At 39.1% G+C, this 17,589-nt stretch overlaps 3 protein-coding genes and 1 long non-coding RNA gene across 7 annotated transcripts in view; 2 read left to right on the top strand and 2 right to left on the bottom strand.

The window, feature by feature from the left end:
• Positions 1-2,419: 2,419 nt before the first annotated feature.
• On the bottom strand, positions 2,420-5,555 carry LOC111267215 (uncharacterized). 3 transcript variants are annotated; one of them, XM_022845306.2, is made up of 7 exons: positions 5,418-5,555; positions 5,099-5,277; positions 4,456-4,612; positions 4,038-4,144; positions 3,460-3,793; positions 3,097-3,307; positions 2,420-2,920 (listed from the first exon to the last, which is right to left on the bottom strand). In XM_022845306.2, exons 2-7 carry the CDS (start codon positions 5,244-5,246, stop codon positions 2,684-2,686), a joined length of 1,194 nt encoding a protein of 397 aa, XP_022701041.1. In that variant the 5' UTR covers positions 5,247-5,277; positions 5,418-5,555; the 3' UTR covers positions 2,420-2,683. The 3 variants fall into 3 exon arrangements, with proteins under 3 accessions (XP_022701041.1, XP_022701043.1, XP_086827356.1); XM_022845308.2 differs by having other exon boundaries at positions 5,099-5,274; positions 5,418-5,498; XM_086971230.1 differs by having other exon boundaries at positions 5,408-5,425.
• Positions 5,556-5,656: 101 nt separating this feature from the next.
• Positions 5,657-7,988, top strand: Sf3a2 (splicing factor 3a subunit 2). Of its 2 annotated transcripts, none has more exons than XM_022845310.2 (5): positions 5,657-5,773; positions 6,230-6,395; positions 6,862-7,060; positions 7,258-7,450; positions 7,799-7,988. In XM_022845310.2, exons 2-5 carry the CDS (start codon positions 6,242-6,244, stop codon positions 7,913-7,915), a joined length of 663 nt encoding a protein of 220 aa, XP_022701045.1. In that variant the 5' UTR covers positions 5,657-5,773; positions 6,230-6,241; the 3' UTR covers positions 7,916-7,988. The 2 variants fall into 2 exon arrangements, with proteins under 2 accessions (XP_022701045.1, XP_022701046.1); XM_022845311.2 differs by lacking the exon at positions 5,657-5,773 and adding an exon at positions 5,861-5,883.
• A 1,593-nt stretch (positions 7,989-9,581) lies between these two features.
• LOC111267214 (uncharacterized) lies at positions 9,582-12,384 on the bottom strand. The gene is made up of 2 exons (XM_022845305.2): positions 11,869-12,384; positions 9,582-11,112 (listed from the first exon to the last, which is right to left on the bottom strand). The coding sequence occupies exon 2, from the start codon at positions 11,050-11,052 to the stop codon at positions 9,775-9,777; it is 1,278 nt and encodes a 425-aa protein (XP_022701040.1). The 5' UTR covers positions 11,053-11,112; positions 11,869-12,384; the 3' UTR covers positions 9,582-9,774.
• Positions 12,385-12,537: 153 nt separating this feature from the next.
• The window catches only part of LOC111267218 (uncharacterized), a 28,716-nt gene continuing 23,664 nt past the window's right edge, over positions 12,538-17,589 (top strand). The window contains exon 1 of the long non-coding RNA XR_002684472.2: positions 12,538-12,775. This is a non-coding gene — a long non-coding RNA (uncharacterized LOC111267218). The remainder of the gene's footprint in view (positions 12,776-17,589) is intronic.

Here is a 17,589-nt window from a genome sequence, read left to right as displayed (position 1 = left end):
TATTTAAAACTTTATTTACTATGTTTTACATTTATTACATAGCATATTCACTTATAATGCGGTAATAACTTTTGAATAAAAGTGTTTCAACCCTAAACGACAGAAAGTATAATTCCGTGAGATAAACTTTGGAGACGTCAAGGTTAACAGTTCTATGTTGTTGCCGGTTAGCTTAGATTTCGTCGAGAAATGCGGTGCCATTACTATAGTATACTAAGCAGAGTACCATATATATATAGCTCAAATGAGTGATAAAAAAAATCGTACTTTAATATCTATTCTGAATGGTTACGGTCGGCGCAGGAATATTTTGGATGCCTTTAAAATAGGGTATTGTTTGACGTTGAAGAAAAGAGGTATAGTCCTTTCTTCACATGTGAACATTAGTGATTTCGTATAAAAAACGCAGCGCCACATCACGACTAGAAGGTGACGGAGCTAACTGTTTGTTAAATTTGCCGCTTTTTTTTAAACAGGCTCCGGGGGAGCACTCAGTGGCCAATAATAATGAGACCCCGAAGCTGGCCACATCCTGGTAGTCTTTCTGATTAGCTAATATTCGAAAATTCCGAAGAAGTGGTTGATAACGCCGAGTTGTACCGCAGAACTTTACTGCTTCGATCGGCGGTATTCTTCTCGCCCAGAGAGCTCCGCAGTACATCACCCAGGCCCGACTAAGGTGATACTCTTTTGATATGTTTGAAGGTATTATGACCCGTACTAAAGAAAATTCCGAATTAAGGAAGGCTCGAGCAATACGTTTCCTCGGGTACTCCAAATCACAGGTGCAAAGTATTTCGGGCATGGCTTTAACACCGATATCGTAACGTATCTGTCTTTGTATATCTGAGAACTCAACAGATATGTGCCCTCGCGGCACATATGAACACGGGTCCACGGCGCAATAGTTTTTGGCAAAACGGGAGCATATCGCGGCTTCATCGGTGTGGTCGATTGTAAAACGAGGTGAGTATGCGTGCTGAACGATTAAGTAGATGAGCAACCCTGCAGTGATGAGAACTATCAGTATACAGAGAATTACAAGCGCAACCCAAATGGGTTTCCTTCTTCTGCGGTAAGGAACCCACCTTAATCGAATCCTGTCGTTTTCATCGGACGGACGCTCACTGCTCTCGCTTACTATTCTGATCCGTGGATCAGCAATACACTCATTTCCTGCGGTCGTCATTATCATCGACGCAACCTTCACGTCTATTCTACAATCACACTAGAACACGGAATTAGCAGTAATAACCGTACAATGAATATGTCGCACAATGGAAGTATCTGGGCTTAGAAACACGCGTTTCTATTATCTAACGCTTATGTGTACAATTAGAGTAACGGATTTGCTTAAATTGACTGGCGTCACTCTCCATGTGACCAGCTGCGATGTATTTGCCTACGGCACTTAGAATATCAAGGGAGACGATATAGCAGGAAAATAAAAACGTTTTATCTAATCTAGATCTATAATGACATTCGAAGGTCCTCTGGGCCACTACATCACCGTTTCAAAGCTAATGGCAACGACCAAATGCACGATTTACCCACGCAATTGAACAATTCCATTCTAATCAAATCGATATGCCATTCGAGCGCCATTAATTATCTTGGCAATGAGGTGATTGCATGCGTTTTTCTAAATAGGTCGTGTTACTTTAGTTAAAATAGCTGTATCTGAAAGAAACTTTAATACCTGCATCATGCAACCATCGATGCGACCTTTCAGAAAGGCACCCTTGGCATAAAAAAAAAACGTTTTTGTTATCGAAAGCAACACGAAAAGGTGAATTATTTTATAAACCGGACACGCAGCAACGTGAAAACAAAATATATAGAGAACGTTCTTTGCAGTAGAGCGCAATTATTATTTAACTAAAATTTCATTTTGTTATTGCTCTTAGATATTATTACTGCCATATGTATCACATCTATATAATCTTTATTTTTTATATATAATACTGAATTAAAATGAACAATTTTGAAAAAGTTATAAAGTGAATACTTACTCCGTTAATGCACAGTGGCCGAAAAATTGATATCAGCTTGATAATTTTTGTCAATAGGAAACATCTATTAGTGACAGCTACTTCAAAAATATTGCTGTACAATATCCGTTACTAACGGATGTTTGCTGTGTCTTAAATATCGGAAATTCAAGTTTGCGACTCATTTCCCAACCGTATTTAGGAAGCAGATACACTTCTATCCACAAAGTCAATCAACTGCAAAGAAGTATTGCCTAATATTGGGTACTGGAAAAAGTAGGCCTACAGATAAGAAGAATCTATGCTTACATTTACGTTGTACTTGAGCGAAATATTATGTTTTTCCAAATATAAAATTTACAGAACGAGTTACCTAATATCTTTATACATACTCTTTATCTATTCAATATAATTAATAAACTCGTACATTAATATTAACAAGCCTGTTTATGCAATCACAATACCATCATATAACAAAAAAATTATATGTACAAATTATAATTATTTACCCATTTCTATATACCTATCAAAGCCAGACACACGCATGACCGGTGCTAACAATCAGACTGTCTCATAATCGTTCATATGTACAGCTGGATATGGTATGAGCATCTTCATTCGGACAATTACTCCCAGCGAATATAGTTTTGCTCAAATACTCTTAAGATGAAAAGCGTTCACCCTCTAGCTTCTCACATGTCCTCGGTACTCCACTTGTACGCATGCTCTTCTTTAGCCAATTTCTCGTTTTTCACAGCAATGATCTTTGCCTCAAATCCATTGGAGCGATCAACGCCATCCCAGCGATATCCAGGCCAAATTCTAAAGCGATTCGGCGGAGGGTCTGGCCCATTGTACCGTGGCCTTCCATCGTTGTTCTGTTTCTTTTTCCTAATGAACGCCAACATTGGGTCGTCGGCATGCACAACCTGTAAATAAATAAGGAAGGAGTAAAATCTTACTTCTTACTGTAAAATTCAACTACAATACCTTAAAAGGCTTACCCTGCATTACATAAACACGGCGGACGCCAAGGTAAATTTCGCTTGTAGGTAAGCCACGTATATACTAAACTTCACATAGTTAAACATGCACGATCACGTACGCAGCGGAGCCTTTCATCAAGGTCAGCATCATCCGCCGCTCGGGCTAGGGGCTTTGAGGCTTCATGTACTGCATCTTCAATAAGCTGTTCCCGTTGTTTCCTTTGAACCACTCCGGAGTTCCATTGTTCATAAACCGCTTTACGACGAGCTTCCTTTTCTGCTTGCTCCTTTTTGGCAGCTTCAGCCGCCTGTTTCTTGGTGTTCCGTAAGCTTAAACGAGATCAGGAAAGAACTGTGTTAAATACATGTTCGATTTTTTGTATAAGAAAATATCCAAACATTGCATACTATACTGTTTGTGATTTTAAAGTAAAAAAACGTCGAACTTAAAGCTCAAACTGAGGCTCGTTAAAACATTTTACCTGATAACGTCGGGTGTATCGAGTACTTCTGCTTGCGTGATTTCTCGTTCAGGTCGTTCCGGGTCGCCTCGTTTATCATTTTTTCGTCGTCTACGAGGCGGGCTGCTATCTGCTTGACGGCGGCCCTCATGTCCCTCCTCATTTTTCTGTTTCTGCGTATTCCAACGGTCCATGCGGGGAGGACTGGCATCTGAGTCAGTTCCCACCTTTGCTCGATTTCTTGGAGGGCTTTCGTCTGAGTCTCGTTGCTGTCTAGAAGGGCTATCGTTCGAGTCCCGTCGCTTTCGTAGGGCACTCGCATTTAAATCTCGGCATTTGCTCTGGTAATTTCGTTCTACGTCCCGGCAAAAATTAAATAGAAAGAGACGAGTTATGTGTGACTATACGTACCGTGTTTTTGAATCACATAACAAAAGTCATTATCTTTAAAAATGTTAGCGGATGCTCCGATACACAGTCGTGTTGACAAATGAAGCATTAAAAAGGTCTTACAGTTTACGTATTAAAAGCTTACTATAACTGCAACTACTTATATTAATACTACCGTTCCGCATTCATTATACAAGTACTTAATTTACCTGTAGTTTTTCTCAGAGGGCTTTCATCGGACGATGAATCTCTTCGTTTCCGACGCCTGACTGGACTAGCATATGATGGACTTCTAGAATCACGACGACATGAGGAGCTGGAATCAAATGAACAGTTTAGTAGGTTAATTTTCATATGCAGGTAATACACAATTATGGATATATTTCTATGCGGGAATCAGGTCACGGAATTTTGATACAAGGGCATGACTCTGTGTCCTTTGCACAACGAGTTCTAGCAATTAGCACTGCATCAGTTATCAATGCCACCCCTCGTAGCAAGAAAATAAACGATAATATACCGGTTAATTTATTTAGTATTTTTCATAAAGATCAACACCATTTTTTATTTGGTCAATTGTGATCTTGAGATATTGTGCGTATTATTAGTCCAAGTGGCCTAATTGACCTTGCATTTTGATGTGAATCCTTTTCGATAAAAGGCACCTCCCTTAAAGTTTTACTAAATGAGCGCATTTCTGGGGGTTGTTCGTCAACGACGGCGGCCACCTGCGGAGCATCTTCGCCTAGACTCCCCACATTTTCCGACTCCTCTGAATTTGAGCCTGTAAAATTCAATTCGATAATTATTCCTTACTTGCGTGTTTTTATATGCAAATGCGGTGGCTTGAACGGCTAAATTTCTCGCTGAGAAAGCCAGAGATCGTGAATTCAAGCCCCACCAATGACATACACTACGTAATGGTGCAAATAAACGAAAACCACATGATATCTATTTAATTCTGTTTTAAAACAGGTGACAAAGCTCGCAGTGATAGAAGCATGCTTATTTTAATTTCGAATATACTTTAAAACAACAAATTTCTTTGAGTGTTAAAGTGTCTTTTAGCAATGTTTATTTTCATGCAACCTTGCTAGGAGATAGAATTTGGCGAAAGAATCACTGAATTGCAATTCTCTAGCTAAAATAAAATACAAGAATTCTTATGTAATCTGGTTTGTGAAATTGTATGTAATATTATTATAATATATTGAATAGATTTATTTTTGTACCGATCTTGTCTATTATTTGATTCAAACATGAAACCTACCAGTCCTGACGTCTTTCATATCGACGTTTGCATCAAAAATTTTTAAATTCGGTAGTTTCGCCAATTTGACCTTCTTTCTAGTTTTAATTTTTTTCTTCGGCTCCTCAGGTTCCATATATCGTTTTAAATAGTCCATTTTCGTTGCCATATTTGCCGTTCTTCACACACTGTGCAGCCTTCTGTAATAAACAAAGTTACTATGATTATCTTTTTTGCACGAAATTGCAAAACAAAGTTTATTCACCACTTTATTTTGGACCAATACACAAAATCATATTTTCATATAGTACAAATAGAAACTACACACACATTTACATACATAAATAAGCTTCGAAGCATTTTTATTTCACTGTGAAGAGATGGAATATTGTTCGGGCCGCTTTATTCCAAGCAACAAATAGCAGACGATGAGTACGAATGCAAATACAACAACAACAATGGAGCATTTGTGCTTATTTCACTATATGTTTTCACTAAGGGTGTGTTGTTAAACATACATAGGTATATTACATATATATAGTCAAGAACGAGTAAAACATTCATTCTTTAGGACATCAAAGACAGAACGTATCATAATATCTCTATCGAGTACATTGTCGTCTGCTCACTGTCAATAAACAAACGCTGAAGTGAGTTTCTTTTTGTGCTGCGGAGCCTGTGCCATACATAGACCAGGTAAAAATTAGAAAGTTCTTCAAATGGCTTTGAATATGATGTGTAACTATGCGCTGAACTTTAAGAGGGTCAAAAATTGTAGCTAAGGCAGGGGTATTGTCTATTCAAAGGTATATTTTGTGTACCGCACTCTTCTTCAAAAATTATCCTGTTCAAAAATCGAGTCCTAATGACAATCTGCTCTGATTTAACAGTTATATCTAAGTCTCTCCTTTTTCTTTATGATAAAAAGATAGGTGACCAACGAGATACACAACGACAAGGTTAAGGTGAACAACCGTATTCCAAAAATACGAAGCATTACCTTTAATGTTGGCAGGAATCTTTTTCCAATGGTTGTTCGGTTCAAATAAATTGGAAAAATTTTATGTGACATGAAGATGTGGATTGCGATCATCGAATGTTTGCATATTCACGGATAATTTTGTAGTCTTACGCGTGTGCTTTATATTGCAGAATTGACATACGATGGACTTCCAACATCGTGTTGGAGGCAAGACAGGCACGGGCGGTGTCGCATCATGGAGTGAAACGAACCGAGATCGTCGCGAGCGACTTCGGCAGTTGGCGCTCGAAACAATTGACCTTCACAAGGATCCCTATTTCATGAAAAATCACTTGGGTAAGAACTAGTCGGCTATAAGCTATGCTTATGTAAAATCAATAGCTGCTGATTGTCATTTGTTCTTTATAACTGTTATTGTAAGTACACGTTTCTTTGTTAAAACATAGCAGTGTGTAATGGACAGCGATATCTTGGGAAACAAACCCTTACATAATGTGATGATAATCACATTGTGTAAGGGTTTATGAAAAATTGTTTTATGGAAAGATATCTAAATAATTCAATAACCATTTGAATTACATTTATTGGTCTAATGCCGTTTTTGCTAATATTATTTCAAATACAAGGATAACAATTCATAAATGTTTATGACAGAATTTCTCACTGTACGTACAAAGCTAGGTGACCATTGAATTGGATATGATAGATACGCAAATGGAAAATGTTCGACCATGCGAGCTATGGAAATGATTTACATGGTTATTCCATGATTGCCTAGTTATGTTTTGAATTCTGTTTGCAGGATCGTACGAATGTAAACTCTGTTTGACGCTGCACAATAACGAGGGTTCGTATTTAGCGCATACCCAGGGCAAAAAGCATCAGCAGAATCTTGCTCGACGTGCTGCAAGAGAGGCTCGAGACAACCCTATCCAGCCAGCGCCGGCAAAACCCCGTGTCGACATTAAGAAATTTGTCAAAATCGGACGTCCAGGGTACAGGTTAGCAGAAATTATGGTAAAATGGTAGCATATGCATGGAAGTGCTTCTCTTTAAATAAAAATCTATGTGATTTGTATCGGTCCGCTTTGAATGAAACAATCACTCTTTTACTTACTTATTGCATTATTACTATATTTCAATTTCAGAGACAAGAATTCATCCTAAAATTTTTCTGCGCATAAATGCATATTTACAGGGTGACAAAACAGCGTGATTCTGAAACCGGGCAGCAGTCCCTGCTTTTTCAGGTGGACTATCCAGAGATTTCAGAATCGGTCGTGCCTCGCCATCGATTCATGTCCGCTTATGAACAGAAAATTGAGCCGCCAGACCGTAAATGGCAATACCTTCTATTCGCCGCAGAGCCCTACGAGACCATCGCGTTCAAGGTATAACATTCGAAAATCAAAATTAAGAAATAATAAGAAAAGTTAGTGTTTCTTTATGGATTGCCTGAGTGAATTTCGCCATATTGGGTCTGATTTTCAGAAGTACAGAAATTCGGAGTAACTATAACGATCACTACGACAAAATGCGAAATGCTATTCATACGCCAGTATTCTTCCACGCACTACTTTGCTTAATTACTTATATACCGAACTTGAGGAAATATATAGGTCTGAATGCTGTATGCTTTGTCATACGACATCTTTATGATATATAAGTTACTTCATTTATTATTAAGAGAGACATATTATAGTAATGGCTACTTTTATCGTTTTCCTGTTTGAGTTTAGGTGCCTTCTCGTGAAGTCGATAAGAGTGATTCAGAGAAGTTCTGGACGTTGTGGAACAAGGAAACAAAACAGTTTTTCTTGCAGTTCTCATACAAGCTGCCGAAAACAATGTTTTAGCATATCTTGATCAAATTATCGTTATTTGTATTTATGAATATATTTAATAAAAGCCATTTTGTATTTCTCACAACGCTTACTGCTATCATCGCACTATATGTGTCAAATAACGCTAAATAATAATTTAATTTATAAATGTTATCTTCATTTTCACTTCACTTAAACCTTGCGCAGTTCTAGAACATAGTTAACATCAGTATATATTCACTTCTACAATTATCCCAAGAGAATCGGTTATTCAGTCATTTCTTTGAAGACATGGATAGCATTTAGTATTATTAGAAAAGTGTCTTACATAGATGGATACTGAGACGAAGTAAGTTGTAGATTTAGTCCAAACTCCATAATGTCACGGCCATTGAAATAGGGTCCATTTGATGGCCATAGCGCATCTCTTAAAAACGTTGTGTAAGTCGCACACTTGTAATTCTCTAAGACGTTTCGGTCCTTGTGAAAAAATAACGATAACGTTTTTGAATTTCAATTTGTGCAACGTCCGTGGTTGCCTAATAAATTGACATTTTCATACTTGAAATATACTACTTTTATTTATGTACTAGTCATGTGGTAAGTTTTCGGATATCCTGTGTTGTTATAACAGCCCATCATTATCCTTGAGGCGGCTAACAAAAGCCTGATGACACTGTTTGTTTGTACTGCACCCACTTAATAAACCTTCAGTAACTACAGAAATGTCTACTGGAGCTAGCGTATTGCGAAGGTATCGGCACCGAAACGTATCAAAAAGCAGACGATGAGAGGAGAAGGTGCATCAGATTTGTTCATAAGTGCGAGAGTAAATCAACCTTTAGATTAATTATAATATTAAACATATATCTATTATGCATTTTTCATAATCTGGCGAGGTAGTAATGACCTATTTTACTTCATAATTGCTATCCCCGTTTCGTATTGTAGCCTGAGATTAAATTTCTATTTTTCTCAAAGTAATATTGGTGTCTATGTGACTGCTCGGAATGATTACGTGTTCTCGGTATGGGTGGCATTGAAGGGCAATATGTGGATGGCCCAGATATACGCGGATTTTGCAGATCAAATCTAGAACGTTTGTCTGATATTTTGATTACCAGCGAGTAGGCCAATTGCAAATTGTATAGTAGCCACTTGTTAGTTTTTCTCACTTGCGTCTAACTAGTCTAACAACATTATTTCACGAGTTGCATTTGACGGCTATGTAAAAGGCTAAGGTCAAGTTATTGACAAAAAAGAGGTTGTGTGGGCAGAGGTAACACATCAGCCTGGCCTCTGATTTCGGCCGGACGGGGAGGTAAAAGATTTTTTATTTCGTTTTGAATCACACTCGTTTAGTTTACGCGAAAAGAATATAGGGCGTTTCAAGTTTCATATCCTTCCATAATGCTGTTAGGCGTTGCTTCAGGCGACTGGCTCCCAGCACGACACGAGGCATGTGTGCTCTCGGTCTCAAAACTAGATCGCCTCACGTGTTCCTAAACTTAGTAGGTTGATATTCCGGGGCACGCGAGGCGTATTTTACTCGAAGATCCAACTCTAGCGAAAGCATGTTCTTCCGTTACCCGTTTCTTGCTTGTTTTTCAACGAAACAGATTATATTAGGTAATTGTTGCATGTAATGTTATAATATATTAAAGGATGTTTCATGCACAGATAAATAATGCACGACTGATAAGAAATATAGAAATCAACTTTTATTATAAACATTGTACGCGTAAATACTGTCTCGGTTTGTTTGATGGAAGGTGCGTGGTGGGTTATGAAGGTAATGTTAAAAGAAGATTATGTGCTATGAACGTGTATAGTGGGAAATCAATCATTAAAATAGCTGTCAAATATGGCTTAACACCTATTGTGCGTATTGATCAAATTACGCAGGTAGTCATTCTTGCGTAATTTTGCTGCTGCGGTATATGTCGAGGATATTGTTGAGGCTGACGTCGAGGGTGCTTCCTAGCCAGACGTTGAAGATCTTCTTGGCACCTAATAGTGTAGACAGGACTAAAATCATCCTTACGAACACGAATCTCGTCGTCTTCCATCCAGCAATACTTGAAATCATGTTCGTATGTAAAGCGTTTTGCTTTTCCAAGAAGAAGCTTAGTTTCTAAAGGTAATTGGCGGTTGACGGTAATCCTCACGCTCGGAAATGTCCTGTCAATATCCGTGGCGTAAACCATAAAGTCGTTCCATTTCCAGTATGCTGTAACACATGCCAGGAACCTGTCACGTATATCTCTATCCGCAAATACGGCTACAATATCAGGCGATCGAGAATAAAGCCTGTACGATTTCTGAAAGTGGAAAAATTGTAAGGGCTCTCGACAACACCTTTCAATCATTGATTCTTCTAGATCAAAGCCAACTACCCGTGCGACTGCAAATAGCAACTGTATTGGCTGCTCTTTTGGCTTAATGGGGAAATTTATAAGGTCGACTGTTCGACCCATTAAATCGCTAGCATCTTCCACAGTATCGTATATGATCGGAGATTGACACCGCGACAACTCTCGTGGCATACATTTAACAGTACCATCGAGAAACGTTCCACATGCGAGGACGTTCCACTTTGAGGTAACAATTAGCCGTGTTGGATGTATGTCATTTATCGCCGATATCGGCTTTCGAAAGTGACCAAGGACTTTAAGCAGGTCGACGGACACATTGAGGTTAGTACATGCTACAATACTGCAATGTAACTGGCAAGTATCACGGTCTAACAGGCTTTTGCCAAGGTCACGGAAGGCTTTTTCAAGCGCACGTTTAAGTTCCTCGATCCGTTTACGACACGCGGGGTCTAGGCACGCTACAATGTACCTCGTTTCTGTTTTTGCTAAATAGGAAAGCTTATTAAAACGAATTCGCAGGTTTGTAAAGCGTCCACGATTATCGAACATAAAGGCCTTTAAACGTTTCTTAAGCACATCTTCGCCAACGCGCAAATCGCAAGCCCATAGAGTAACATGCACTTTGGATTTGTTGTACACGCTGTATTTTCGTCTCTCTTCACTAGAATTTGTACCAGGCCACAGCCTCATCTTTAGGTTTTCGGCCACATCGCCTAATGCGTCCAACGATTCTTCGTCATCAACTGGTAAGCTTATGTAAAATCGACGCAGCTCGGACTCCATCGGAATACCCATGGCCCTGGCTGCCGTTTGTAAATGGAAACAAGTCCTCGCAAGTCGCTCGTGGGTTTCAACCTGCAAGCGCAAGGCGGGTGATTGCTAAGGTATTAAATATGTATATATATGTGTATATATATTAAATTCATTTTTCGATCAGAAATTACTGGCTGCTTTGCGCACGAAGTAACGACATGTACACGATACTTCGCAATTAAGAAACACTTTTAGTATGTTTTGGATTTTATAGTTATGAGTGAAAAGCTCATTAAAAATTGAATCCTTCCTTCGACGATTGAGTGAACTGTGTTATAGATCCTGCTGAGTAAGCACACCCCAGTATCTAAAAACCGAAACGGTTAGTTCATCGTCGGAAAATTACTTGGAGGTAGTGTTTAGAGTCTGTCTTATATTCGTGGTCACGCGAAAATCGTAACCTTTTCAAAGTTTAGCAGGCTTAGGTAAGAGGTATATTTTTAGGATTCACGCACTGCTGATTAACATTGCAAAATCATTATTCCTTCTTGGAATTTTCTCATATTTTTTTGTGAAAAACAGCGGAGTTGTTCTATTTTATTCTGAACCTATGACTGTGGACCATAATAAGGCAGAGATATGCCACTTGCCATATGAATATAACGCTGGACGAAACACCAGCTGAGAAACGGAGCGATATACACAACTGACGAACATGAAGAGGAAGAAAGAGAAGGAGACAAAAAAAAAAAAAAAAAGGTTTCCAGTTTGTTTTCGCCGACATAATTCTTGCCATTGTTTCGTTTTTTATCGTACATCTAAGTATTTGCGCAAAATTGATAACACGCATATTCTCACCTTGAGGTTAAAAACAGGTGCAGAGTCTGCTCTCGCTGCCTGCGAGCATCGGAGCTTCGTTGTTTGTCCACACGCGTCCTTTTTAGTGCGATTCTTAAATCTTGATTGGCGAAGTCGATTAATTAACTTATTTCCTAACAAGCAACTTTATTTTTATATGTCCAGAGCATTCAGATAGCCAACCGTTAAACTGTTGAACCTATACTAAGGTCTCTGCTCTTGAATAGTTAATCCAGGTGACATGTAGACGAATTTTAGTCGCTTGGAAACGTTATTGGCAAATCGGATACGGGAAATTGTGAGTTCCCTTTTAGCGCTATCGTACTTCAAGGCTCTGTTAAAAGTTGCACGGCTAAAAACAGTATTTTTGTGATTCTCCATATCAAAAGATATCAATACGGAGAATGCCACCTCAGGAGATGGCCAAACAGATCTGTGGCAGTTTCCTAGTTTGCCGTTAATTTACACGCGTGGAGAGTATTGCAGACTCAGCAAAATCGACTGTTGGATGACACTGTGTTGGTCGATCTGTCCGCAAATTTGTCAATATAGTGAACGGATTGCAGGAGAACAACTAGCGTTTTTAGCAATTAGCTTTGACTATTCGTGAAGTGGCACTTCATGTACCTAATGGAACGTTTAAAATATGATCGCTCCGACATGTCGCGCACCAGATCGTGACGTGTCGTGGACACGGAACTACAGCGGTCAGCTAGTTGAAAATACGAATTTTTATTGTGGCAAACAGCATGCAGAAAACGACGAAACTAAATAAAGAACTGTTTATGGTGGTGATTTGACCAGCAAAGGATAAAGGGTGATGGTATCGATAACCATTACAACTAAATGGAAGAAATCTAACACGATGTTACAAGGAGTGGTACCATAATATTACAAACTAAATAATGTAAGTTTTTGTACATGTGAATGACGCCGTACAAATTAGACATTCAGTCTCAGAAGTATTTTATAGACAATAAAGCAGCTGATCTACTGCGTAATACAAATCGTACCAGCATAATAATCTCTTGGGAACTCAAATTAACAAAAACTATATCAGTATATCTGTCTGCCTATATCTATCTATATATACCTATCTATCTATATAAATAAATTCTATTTTTTTTTTTTGAATAACAGTATTTAAAGTCGTTCTCTTTTTTGCGGCTTTTTCTTCCCGGGAAATCGTGTAGTAGCGATGTCCGTTTTGGGATGAACTGAAATTTTCTTACTTGACCAATGACTGTCCGCTACGATAGCTATCACTTCGTAACGATGATTCTTCCAACACGCACGGTCGATTGTTTCAAATATTATTGCATATCTGCGATTGAAGACTGGATGCTTAGACAACAGGAATTATTCCCACACAATAACGAAAGAAAATGTTGACCTCGATTACCGTTGCTCTTATTAGAAGAAGCCACGATACAACAGCACAATTAATTTTCGTCACGAATTTTGAAAAATCATCCAAGTCAATAAACTACAATGGTGCGGTACAGTAATATAAAACTGAATATTTCGTCTGCCAAAAGCTTGATTTTTTCCACCATGTTTCAGTAATGAGGGTTAACGATCGAACGCACAGAATTATATTATGTTTTCATTTATATTTATATCACAGAGAGCGTCACAAGACCCTATCCTAAATCGTTTTCTAATTATTAGTGGGAACTTATTTACTATGCAGACGTTGTAGAACTATAACATGAATACATAAAGCCATCCGATAGCAGGTAACAAAAAAAGTTTTAAAAAAGACGATTTTGCACAGCACAAAATTTAGGCCGGCTTTTAAACCCGGATTTCACTGTACTATAGTCATTAACTAAATAACTGAAGTTGCAACTATCTCTAAGGCTAAGTGTTGTCTACGTCTTACCATACCAAGTATGCTAGTAAAAATTGGACTGACTAGTTCCTTCTACGACATAGGTTTAGATAACGATGCCACGATGTAAACGATTAGAAGAACCAATACCCAGAATGCGCCCCGAGGCGTGTGCACCTAAATGTTTTCTGCATCGGCTTGCCTCTTTAATCAAAACTTCCCTTCAATGAGAGCAGACGTGGTACTACACACGTTTGGCACCTTAAGCTTCAAACTCCAACAAGTTTCGCACTAAGCTACCATCTTTCCGATCTGTGGGCATACGCCAGGGCCGATATAGAAGCGCTTTAGTGCTTGCTGAATAGTTTTTCGAATGTCTGCATGTACACCCGTCTTGGAGGAACAGGACATGACCGCATCTTCAGTTTGGGCTTACGCGATCTGCAACAGCGCTGCGTTCCCGTTAATTTGATACAGGAGCCCGTCAACGAGTATATATGCAGGAACACCTACTCCTGTATCATTTCTAACGATAACCTCGTTTAGATGAGGGTTTGCCTGTTGCATGTGCTTGACATTGGCCGCCTCGAGGCCCAATAAGGGCTTCCAACTGATGTGCCGCAAGCGATCCAGGGCCAGAATTCTTGCTATTTCTAGAGAGTCATTACATTAACCGCGATAACGCGCCCACGTTAGGGTTTGCCGGGTCATATTCTGCCAATTCCAGGGCCCACCGGACTTGTTGGGACAGAGGCCCTTCTTCAATGTTTTAGCTAGTTGTCGCTACAAATATTTCTGTTATTTTCAAATTTGTACTCTTTGCAAAATATAAAGTAACATTTTCTTTAATCTGTGAACATACATATATCCCGTAATACAGTATCAATGAGTTTATTAACAAAGACTAAACATTTTTGTCAATTGTTTCCGTACTGAATATGAAAAATTAGAATGGAATAAAAAAAACGCTTAGTCACCAGGATATTAAAGGAGTGCACCCATATGTTAACTACCCCGAAGTTTATGATACAAAATCATTGTATCTACACAAATATAATTTGGTTTTATTACACGTGCAGTAGTTTACTATTACGATTCACATAGTCGGAAACCATTTTCGAACCAGAAGATTTCCTTTTTGCTAACTTTGTTTTCATTTAACCCGTTTATAGCTTTAATCGCAAGCGCTATTGGATGTTGCGTTGGGAGTAAAGGACACTCAAATTACCATATCTATCAACGTATTCGTGAAATGTAACTGCCGAAATCTAAAATTTTGTCGGATAATTATTCCTGCTCAACTTTGTAAGATGCATGGTTCTATTGACGTCTACAGCCATAGATTAAATCACCACTGAATACAACGCTTATGCAGTTAAGCCATTGGACGGAAGTTTCGCTTTTGATCGAATCTGTGGCATGGAACATAACTATTAAGTCTTGTTAAGGAAGTTGTTTGTTGTTAGGTAGACCACAAGGACTATCACAGAACATTATTCTGTATGAACATAACTTCGTTCACAACTCTGGAAAGATGGTTATGGTGCTAGGTTTTCTAGTAAGATCACATGGAGACAACGAAAGCTGTAGTTTCTATTACATTGATTCCCTTGTGTGAGTGGCACGTGGCTTACGGTGGAAGCCTTGCATCGTTTATTTAGTTACAACATGGCGATCTAAGCAATTCGCGACACTCATGCGTGATTCAACGTAACTCCAGATACTCTATGTATACTTTTGCAAGGCCTTTCGAGTCGCGAGGCATTCGTTAAAGGTAGGAATACGCAATCGTCTAAAATATCATTTGAAGTTCTCTATCGACAGGCGCGTTCCAACGAGGACGTAAATAAGCAGATTTTGTATAGTGAAGCTTGGTTCGAAAATATTATCTAGATGCTCCAAAGTAGACGTTTTCCCATATCCTCTCTACGTCGTAGGTAGCCTTTAGGCTATGAGAAGATAAAGAGTGCTGATGGTAGACATCGCTACCAGGGTCTTTCTGTATCTATTCCAAGCATGCATCTACCGTTGAAATTTTTTTCGCCTTCGTGGGCGAGGGGACGGTCTCGCAATAGAGATCGCGTCTTTTTGCGTAATTTTGAAGTGAACTCTAATTTTTGTGGTTGACGAGACCATCGGCAAACTTCACGGAACTCAATGACAAACGTCTAGTGGTATATAGTCGAATGATAGCTGGTCTGTGTCTCGGCGGTAACATAACCCACTACCGATATCTGGCGCAAGATTTCGTAATGTTAATTTGAAGGAATTAAATATTGAGTTTTCGACTCGCTGACATTAAGTTTATTAGTTGCTGCTGTTTTTTCAAGGCTCTAGAGGGAAAGTCACAGTAAAAATTTTTTTTAAACGCACGTTAGTTTCCAGTGTATGCCGGTCATTTAAAACTCTACGCCGGTAGCGCACCGAAAACAAACGGCAATACGTGTCTGGTACTGTTTACCGGAAAAATAGACGCCTGTGTGGCCTCAGGGTACTCATTGTTTCCTTCACAAGGGCTCACTAGTCCTTTTAATTTACAGGACTAATTGCTGTTTCCTACAATGAACGTCCGAACGCCCAACGAATGATTTTGAGCGTCTGTTGAAATCTACTTGCAGGCTAAATTTCTGACACGTTAGATATTCTAGCCTCATGACCAGTCCAGGTCATTTTCGCAGATCATGACTTGGCCTTTCGAACCGTAGATGCACTTCGGAAAATGCGGAACGTGCGCATCGATTGTGGTCCTATATAAGCAATAGCAAGCGAATAGCAGTGCAAAGAGGACTATTGTCACGTAAATGTTCTGCCACATATTATCTACCGGCGGCGGCGGCGGCGGCGGCGGCGGCGGCGGCGACTGTAAGCACGAGCTCTCTACTGACGTTTTTCGTTCAGCCGCTTCCAACATCGCCCTGTGGGAACAGAACGCTGGTTGAGGCGTTGGATTTTGACCGCCTGACTTTACGATCGAGTGAAGTTTTGAAGTGTTATATATATAAACATACATATATACATGTATGCAATGATAGAAGTCCGCTTGCACACATACTTCGACAGTATGCAAGATAGCATAGAACGTGGTGGTTAAAGACTCAAGCTGAGAGATAAAGGGTGCGGTTGGGACCAGATTAATGAAATGTACAAGCTAATTGCTCGATACCTAAAAAGGAGAAATGTACTAGTTAGATAACAGAAAAAACGAATACACTCATTATTTACTGTATGATGTTGGGTGGATTATGCACGGCGTTTCGCTATAACAGCGACGTGGCGAAGATCAATCTGCAGAATCAACGCAAAGAACAAAGTTTGAGAATTACTAGTAGTAGTTTTTGCAAATTATCGTATTTCGCGACTTTTTTTTTTTCGTTGCAACTTATTCGGATTTTACGTAGGAACTTGACAACTGTTTTCCGATCCTAGTAATCAATTATGCAGAGAGGACAATGTAAGCTTCTCAAATGGTCAGTTATCCAAATAGACCTTCGTTGGCGCGTTGCAAACTCAAAACCAGCCAACTCTGTGCATAGTAGGATATAACATTCTGTTGTTCACTATTTCTATTAATGTGCATCCTAACAAAGGCAACCTGCCAAGCTAAGTTAAATATGAAATTCGGTTATGGTAGAGCACAAACAAAGTCGTGAGTAACCAGTTGCTTTGATGGGAAAGATTTTCTCCATGTTTGTTATGAGCCTAAATAGGTCGCATTCGTAGTCCACTTCTTCCACTAATAATGTCTATTTTATTTTTTTAAATAGTCTCTTACAAACTCGTATGGCTTCTGTTGAAACCGTGCTTTTCTAGATTGAACGTTGTGATTTTTTCGATTATTTACACGGTGTCTTGGACAGCTAAGCCTCTGGTGAGATATAACGTGTCGC

The sequence above is a fragment of the Varroa jacobsoni genome, unplaced genomic scaffold (genome assembly GCF_002532875.2).
Source record: "Varroa jacobsoni isolate VJ856 unplaced genomic scaffold, vjacob_1.0 scaffold_1157, whole genome shotgun sequence".
NCBI classification, from domain to species: Eukaryota; Metazoa; Arthropoda; class Arachnida; order Mesostigmata; family Varroidae; genus Varroa; species Varroa jacobsoni.
This window is presented reverse-complemented; position numbering and strand designations above follow the sequence as displayed.

Excerpts from the sequence above, each read along its gene's own strand:
- Sf3a2 (XM_022845310.2), top strand. The coding sequence starts at position 6,242 with ATGGACTTCCAACATCGTGTTGGAGGCAAGACAGGCACGGGCGGTGTC. Across the intron at positions 6,396-6,861 it reads TTTCATGAAAAATCACTTGG|GATCGTACGAATGTAAACTC; the intron begins GTAAGAACTAGT and ends TTCTGTTTGCAG. Across the intron at positions 7,061-7,257 it reads ATCGGACGTCCAGGGTACAG|GGTGACAAAACAGCGTGATT; the intron begins GTTAGCAGAAAT and ends GCATATTTACAG.
- LOC111267215 (XM_022845306.2), bottom strand. The coding sequence starts at position 5,246 with ATGGCAACGAAAATGGACTATTTAAAACGATATATGGAACCTGAGGAG. Across the intron at positions 4,613-5,098 it reads TATGAAAGACGTCAGGACTG|GCTCAAATTCAGAGGAGTCG; the intron begins GTAGGTTTCATG and ends TGAATTTTACAG. Across the intron at positions 2,921-3,096 it reads TTGATGAAAGGCTCCGCTGC|GTTGTGCATGCCGACGACCC; the intron begins GTACGTGATCGT and ends ATTTATTTACAG.
- LOC111267214 (XM_022845305.2), bottom strand. The coding sequence starts at position 11,052 with ATGGGTATTCCGATGGAGTCCGAGCTGCGTCGATTTTACATAAGCTTA.